Genomic DNA, 7,625 nt, shown 5'->3' on the forward strand with positions numbered 1-7,625 from the left:
CATTGACAGGCAAAGCTGAGTCCAACAATAGTTTTGCTTCTTGGATGAGTTGTTGGGGACTTGATATGTCTGGCAAGTGGCCCTGGGTGTCACCCTAGCACCTCTGTAACTCTCCTATGCCTATGTGTGGGCTTGTGTCAAATAGGCCAACAATGATTGCCTGTCCTTATATGCATCCAGTCTGTTGGCTCAGCATGTTCAACCTGTACTTTTATAAGTACTGTAATGAGTGTGATATTGGGATGATTGGCTCAAGCATCCATCTCTCCCTGGTTTAATCTTTTTAAGTTTCATCCTTTATGTCTTGTTGGCCCAACCTCAATGAGCTCTTCCAGGAGGTATAACCCATGTTGAACTCAGCTCTGCCTATCAGCACCAGCATAGGTCCTACTGCAATTTGTGTGTTTTTGCTCTTGTACTTATGTAGACTGCTACTTGACTTGGTCTTTGGAACTACTGTACCTTTTCGACCTCAAGTTCACAATGGTGTGGGAATGTATTACAAATAGTCTTTTCCTAAACTGTATGTCCTGTGAATAGGTTCCTGGGGTTTGGTGCAGGCGGGACAAAGTTCATTGCGGCTGAATGCTCCAAACACCATTTAGAACAGGTACCGGTAGCCTGTGACCTTGATCAACACGTTGACTGAGTTCTGCATGCTGACCACACCTCACATCCAACCCACCTTGCTTGACGTTGCCTACCTTACAGTTCTATTTGTCCATTTGCAATAGCATGTGTGGCCTAAGGCCACCTCAAGGTGAGTCAGCTATGTTTTATCCTGATGCTCATGTTACTAATGTCAATCAATCCCACTTCCAGAGCTTTGATGGACTAGTATCACAATGGCAGGGTGCACGGTGCACAACCACATTCATGGAGATTTCTGACAGTTGTAAACATGTAAGTTGTCAATTCTGGCATGTCCTTGACAGTAAATGCACTCAGAGTTCATATAAAATGCTTACTGGCTTGTCAACCTTCAGCAGTGTTTTCAGTTCTTATCACATCCATCACACTCTTGCTTGATGTGCTCTCTTTCTTCTTTTCTTGCTCTCCCACCCATCTGTCTTCCTCTCCTCCAAATTACACATCCTCTCTAATCATGTCTCATTATCCTCTTCCCAAAAATTGAAGATGTCAGTGGTGAACATGCGAGACAAGAAACAACTTACCACCGGAGCCTTGGAGGCTGGTACTCAGGGTGGCTGCAACCACCAAAGGTTGCCACCAAGCTCGCCGGTTTTCTCAGACAGTAGGTAGGTGTTGCCGGTCATGGCCTTTGTCGCAAATCTGCATTAGCGGTTATATCGGCGTTATAAGAGCTTACAATGCCTTATAAGGGGTTGTAACTGACATCTTTCAGGCGGCGCTTGCAAGCCAATTTAACTTGGTCCAAGAGAAGAGTTGCGGTTGGCAAGCGGATTGAACAAGGATTGGCAGCAGGTTGTAACGATCTTGCAATGCGCTTTTAGCCGCCTACAAGCGAGCTCTGACCACGTAATATTCACCATTTTAGCTGCTAAACGGTTGCAAGTCAGTGGCAACCCACTTAAATAAGGTTTAAACTATTTTTCGGACTTCATTTGGACTCCCTGGTTGCAACCGGAGATGCAGATTTCCGACATTGAGGGAGTGGGGTGAGTCAAAGTTGATGCCAGACCCAACAACCACGACAACATGGCGAGGGGTTACAAGGTCCACCTGTTATACCGACAGGATGGGCCTCACCAGTGGCAGCACCGGCCACTGAAGAACGTTAGTGCGTCCTTGGGCTGGGGGTATGGTAGGGAAAGAGAAAAGAAATGGATAACAAACATGAACACTAATGTACTCACCACCTCGGCCTTCAACCTTTCCCTGAACTCATTCTGCTGCTCCATTGGCACATTCCAGCCTACCTCGACAACTGATGCATATCGATTGTCTAGGAAATTGAGGGTGGCTTGAACGGACTTGCTGTCAGATTTATCCACAGTGCGTATGGCAGCCGGAGCAAAGCTGGGGAAGGTGAAAGTGTTGTCTGTCATGGTGGTGATGGGTTGTGGGCGGGTGAGAAGAGGGCAAGAGGATGCGCGTCCAGCATTTAGAGTTCAATGCTTGTCGGTGTTTAGCACCTGCACTGCCGGAACCAGTTGTTTACATTTATTTGCACACCCTCGCTGTCAGATAAGCCATGGGGGTCTGGCACGCTTTTCTGCAATTCCCATTCTTCCCCCATGCCCCCCAAGCGTGAACCCACTAAGCAAACAGGTAAGGTGGTAGACGCCATCCCATCCAGATCCCCTGCTAACCAATCCCCCCTTTATCCACCCCCAGCTGGGCGCTGGGGTGAGTCCACATGCAATCTATATCCAGTCTATATGTACTTATGTATCTCTGCAGACTTTGCTGCAGCCGGTAGTGAGCTGGCAGCATGCATGTCCGCACAGCCAGCATCGGGCACCTCTGCCCACTCCAAGACCAATCCGGCCCCACAGGAAGACAATCTGTTTGACTTTGAGAGTAAGGTCTACCATTGCATGCAATGCTCACACTGACGTGATCGCTGCAGTGGATGCAGCATTCGGGCTTGATGAGCCGGCTGGAGAAGGAGAGGATGGTGGGAGGTCAACTGGTATGTGCGTACCCATCCCAGTGTCTATTTGATAGCCTATGCCCAATGACAGGAGGAGCTACACCAGTGTTACTAGAGGACCCCTCCCAGAACAATCAGGCGCCGGCCACCAATGATGACGACTTCAATTTTGAAGGTACGTGACCCTGCACTATCACTTCCTGTGCTCATATTTATAAAGTACCTGGGCTTGGTGATGATGATATCCTGGCGCCCCGGCGCGATACTGCTCTGGCCGGCACTGGGGACCATCCTGACATTACATTCTTCCGTGGCACAGGTATGTTGCTGACTTGTGTCCAGATATTGTGATAACCGGTCACTTAGATGGTGTGCCGACCAGATCTCGGATGCCCACCTACGGATGGAGTGGGTGCTCCCTCAGATGTCTCCGGATTGCTGACCAGGACTGTCCAGGCAGCGTCAAAGAACCGGGCCCCAGAGAATCCAGACGTCTAACAATGACTCTTTCTTGGGAACCCAGGACCAGCGGCGAGGTCTCTTGGGTCTGGCACCCTGGAACCATTCCTCGGCCTCCTGTGTTTGATGACATGGTCCCCGCCGGCATGACCGCCAACTCCTACTGCAACTTTGTCCTCACCCAGATGATGCAGCAGCCTGATGACTCGATGACCACCTTTCTCCTCAACCTTTTTGTTGCCCACTTGGCCACCAAGTTGATGGCTCTCCATCCAGAGACCCCCGAAGCTGGTGTCGGACACATGATCAGTACCCTTGAGAACGGCAAGGACGTTTTTTGGTCCATCTATCCGGAGTTTTTCAAAGAGATGTATGGTTCCTGGCCTCCAGCCACTTTGGGAGATGCCATCAAGATTGCAGAAACGTTGATGGCCTATGATCAGACAAAGCTGTGGAAGCAGGAGTAGGTCCTATCACGATATATTGTTCTTGTCTTTTTCTTTTTACATATCTCTGTACAAATTATATACTCTGCAATCAATGACACTTCGGTTTTGATTTACGGCTTCCAGTGCTAAGTGCTGGAACAGCCTGGCTACGAGTGACCCGCCCAGTGTTGTTTGCACTGCGGGTGGGCCGGCTGGCTGGCACACAAATGATCTTCCCTGTGTCAGCCTTCCTCTGGCTCCGAGTGCAAACCGGAATTACAGGCTCTGGTGCTTCACTTCCAGAGTCCACATCAGAGTCCTTACCAGAGTCGGTGTCTATGTCTGAATCCGGCTCTGGGCATCTCTGAGCCTTGGCACCTGCAGTGTCATTGCTGGCCTTCCGGATTTGCTTGCTTGCACTGCTACTAGGAGCCTGCTCATCAGAGTGTTCCTCCTAGAAGACATCAGAAGGTAGATTGACTGATGTACTGTAATATGCTCATAGTGTCAACCTTTTGCTTTTGAGTGGGCTTGGGCTTGGGCTTGTGGGGTGGTGCCGGTGCCGGTGCTGGTGCTGGTGCTGGTGCTTGAGTAGGTTGGATGCTGGTATCAGAGACTGATATGCTGACCACCGGCACCTGAGATTTATTGGACTGTGTTTTGTCAATGACCTCAGGTGCAGGCAGGCCATCTTCACTTTCAGAGTTGAGACCAAGGTCAAGCTCCAGTGCAAAATCAAAGTCGGCATCAGTGCCTGCCACCATTCCATCATCCACATGCTCTGATCCAGTACCTTCCTCCTTCTCCGGAGAGCCAATCCGGTGTCTCGTAGATGGGTGAGGCACCGGTGGGTTTGTCTGACAGGATGTGAGCTCAGCCAACATAATGACATGCTGACTTACTATGCAGGAGAAAAAGTCATCATCCCCATCTCCATCTTGTATGGTTGACGCCGGAACCATAGTGACCTCAGTGCCCTGGCATACAGTCAGTGAGGTGAATGAGATGGTAAGGATGCACTCACCTCCGGAATGGTTGCACCAGATGGCTACATGGTGGTAGACTGGCTGACAGCAGTTGTACACCGGCTGGCCCTACCTTGCTCAGCACGCCCTCTGAATCCAAGCTTCTGGTTGATGATCACCTGGGAAAATGTCACCGGATGATTCACCTTGTCAGTGTGCTGCTTGGTATGCCAGTACTTGCACAAGACCGCAATATGATCATCTCCCATCTTGGATGGCTCAAAGATAGCAATCCAGTCGCCCTCCGGAAAGTGTGAATCAACGGTAAATGCTTCCCTCTCTTTCTTCAAGAGAAGGCCCCAGGGAACCTTCGCAGTCTTGTGCCGGTAGACTGGCAATGCCAGGTGGAGGACTGCCAATAGGAACTCCCGAAAGACAGTTGTCAAGGGCTTGGAGGTCAGCCCAGTAACATCCAGCATAATAGGATAACCAGTCACATCCTTGGTTATTTCCGGCACCTTGTTCTTGTCAGATCCCTTGGTGGTCTTATCAGGGCCTGACTTCATGTAAGCAACCAGGCGGGGCCGGAATGACTACCACTTACAGTAGTTGGCTCTGTAAAACTTGGCAAATGATTGTATGACTTCATACCGTTTGTCAGCACCCATCTCCCTGAGCCAGGCCAAAAGGTGTAACTCAGAAGAGTTGGTGTCGGAGCTACAGCCATATCCATGAGTACCAGAGACCTAACATCATGGCCTGACTTACCATCTAAAACTTGGTTCACCATCAGCATGGACATGCCCCCAAATGAAAGAACCATGGATGCCAAAGTCCCAACGTATGCCTGCCAGAAACTTGGCAAGCTTGGCAGTGAACCAGCGTGTATATTCTCTGATGAACACATTCAGTGTTGACATGATGATAGGAACCGCAGAACTCACATATCTAGAACACTTGCTGGAGGAGAAACAGTGTTCCACACCACAGCAAGTGCACTGCATTCTGCCTTCTGGATGGGAGAGAGGCCATCCCAGACAATCTTCTGGGCCATCGAATGGATGTGCAAGTACTTATTCCATGTGTCCGGAACCGGCTTCTCTGGGTAAACCTTTGCCCATACCATTGGAAGCTGCTTATGGATGTTGTCATGGTAGAGCTTGTCAACAACGTCAAATCCAGACCATTGGCCCTTTTTTGAGGCCAGCATGGCATCAAATGTGCTGGAGACCACCTGTGGAGTAGTACATTGCATCAAGCAATAGGAACAACGAGGACAATCATACCTCTCTGAGGAACGGATGCCGGGCCACCAGACTCACATCCTTTTCTACCAGCTGCTTCACAACCTCATTTATCACCGTGTCCTGCTTGTCAGCCTTCTTCCCGCTCTCTGCCCACTTCACATAGGAGGATGCCACCACAGTCAGGTCTATCCTCGAGAGGCAAAACAGGTCTTGTCCATTGTCCTGTCCGGCCGCGGCCATGGGGTCACTGGTGGGTGGTACATCCAACATAGGTGGTGCTGAAGAGGGGGGCAGAAGTAATACCGCTGGAAATATGAGGGATATAGAGAACACACGATGTAGAAGGATGGCAAGACACAGAAATGTGGTGAAGGCAAGCAGGCAGAAAAAACACAGTGACCCTGCATTGTGAGCGACTCCTAAGGTGCGAGCCCCAGAAACCAACTACACTCAAGACCTCAAGGAGGTGGACGATGAGGCCCTGTACAGGACGACAACAAGAGGGATAAGGCGGGATGGAGGGAGTTTGGCTGCTCGCCTACGTGGCAAGACTAGGTATAGATCTGTAGGAGGAAGTCCCACAAGAACTCACTTAGAGTCTTGGGGCGTCGATTGCTCAGACTATATACAAGTACAGAGTGTTTGGTCGAGCCAAACAGACTAGCTAATATGGTAATGACTGTGTGCGCACAGACCAAGCAGTGCGAGGTACTACTACTAATGGTAAACGAGTGATGTATGTATGATGTCAGCTATGACGTGTTGATGACGCGTTTATGACATCATGATGAAGTCATAAGGAATGTCTAGGAATGTCATAGAATGATTATGTAAGACAGTAATGTAAGGTAGCCGAACTAGGTCATGTGACCGGTTATTGAAGTAGCCGGTTACGTGATCATGAAAAGTGAAATGGAGCGGAATTACAGTGCACTCCACGAGTCCTTGTTGCGATCGTAAGTGTCATGACTGGTTGTGACTGTTCGTGAATGTGATTGCAACATGCATTGCTATGGTGCGTTATTAGCCTGGTCCGCACGTGACCGCATTCTGTCACAGCTGCATGGGGTTAATGCGCCTTTGTCACAAATGGGCATAGTCCAGTATGGCTGTGTTCTTCATGTCTCTGGCCACAGAGGCCAGATGCATGTTCAAAGACACCCTCCGGAATGACTTTATCATTCCGGACTTGTTTATCAATTCTGGAACAGAGGTAGGAAGCACTATCCTGATGATCCTTTACCGGAATTACAGGCAGTTAACATGCTCCGGTAGATGGATCACTTCCCCTTACAGCTCTGGCCTTCACATCAACATTAAGCCTGCACCTCACATTATTGACATATTTGTGTCCAGAATGACCTATAGACCGTAGACTAACCTGGATGACTTGCTTGCATATCATATCCAACATGTAAGCCTCATCAGAGTCCAACTACATGCACTAGCAGTAATCATATCCTTTTGCTGTGTATCTCACACAAGTATCCCTGTGCATGGTGATTATCATCACCTACTGATTTGTGAATTATGGAGTCATCTTATAAGTAAGTCAACCATAATCTCAAAACTTGCACAGGCTGTGGTGCTTCCATCTGCATTTGCACCTGTCCACACCATGTTCATGCATTTATCCTGTTTTATGCAGCTGTCCTTGAGATCCAAATGTGTTAGCAGTATAACTAGATTAATGCTGGTCAATGGATGTTCAAGTCCATACTATGGCACTACACCACAAACACAGCCCAACCTCACATTTGGCCTCTTGGAACACAATTTCTGAACCTTGATTAGCCAGACTTTTCAGACTCAATCTATCAACAGAGTTCACCCACTCTATCATGATCTCAATGGCCAACACTACAGCATGTGCAAATAGGGTACAGGCATTATTTAACTTTGTTCTGAACCTGGCAAAGTGAGGTAGGAGGAATTACAAAGTTATTTG

At 48.9% G+C, this 7,625-nt stretch overlaps 2 protein-coding genes across 2 annotated transcripts; one reads left to right on the top strand and one right to left on the bottom strand.

Annotated features, from left to right (window-relative positions):
• Nucleotides 1-1,680: 1,680 nt before the first annotated feature.
• Nucleotides 1,681-3,504, top strand: CONPUDRAFT_75595 (uncharacterized protein; the record flags this gene model as incomplete). The annotated part of the gene is made up of 8 exons (XM_007773694.1): nt 1,681-1,758; nt 1,932-1,977; nt 2,170-2,253; nt 2,386-2,505; nt 2,555-2,617; nt 2,670-2,753; nt 2,799-2,897; nt 2,921-3,504. 8 exons carry the CDS (start codon nt 1,681-1,683, stop codon nt 3,502-3,504), a joined length of 1,158 nt encoding a protein of 385 aa, XP_007771884.1.
• Nucleotides 3,505-3,632: 128 nt separating this feature from the next.
• CONPUDRAFT_156986 (uncharacterized protein) lies at nt 3,633-5,917 on the bottom strand (the record flags this gene model as incomplete). Its single annotated transcript, XM_007773952.1, has 10 exons — nt 3,633-3,677; nt 3,746-3,919; nt 3,978-4,322; nt 4,368-4,442; nt 4,490-4,513; nt 4,637-4,986; nt 5,035-5,147; nt 5,199-5,324; nt 5,375-5,664; nt 5,717-5,917. The coding sequence occupies 10 exons, from the start codon at nt 5,915-5,917 to the stop codon at nt 3,633-3,635; spliced, it is 1,743 nt and encodes a 580-aa protein (XP_007772142.1).
• Between the last annotated feature and the right edge of the window lie 1,708 nt (nt 5,918-7,625).

The sequence above is a fragment of the Coniophora puteana genome, assembly GCF_000271625.1.
Source record: "Coniophora puteana RWD-64-598 SS2 unplaced genomic scaffold CONPUscaffold_11, whole genome shotgun sequence".
Classification (NCBI taxonomy): Eukaryota; Fungi; Basidiomycota; class Agaricomycetes; order Boletales; family Coniophoraceae; genus Coniophora; species Coniophora puteana.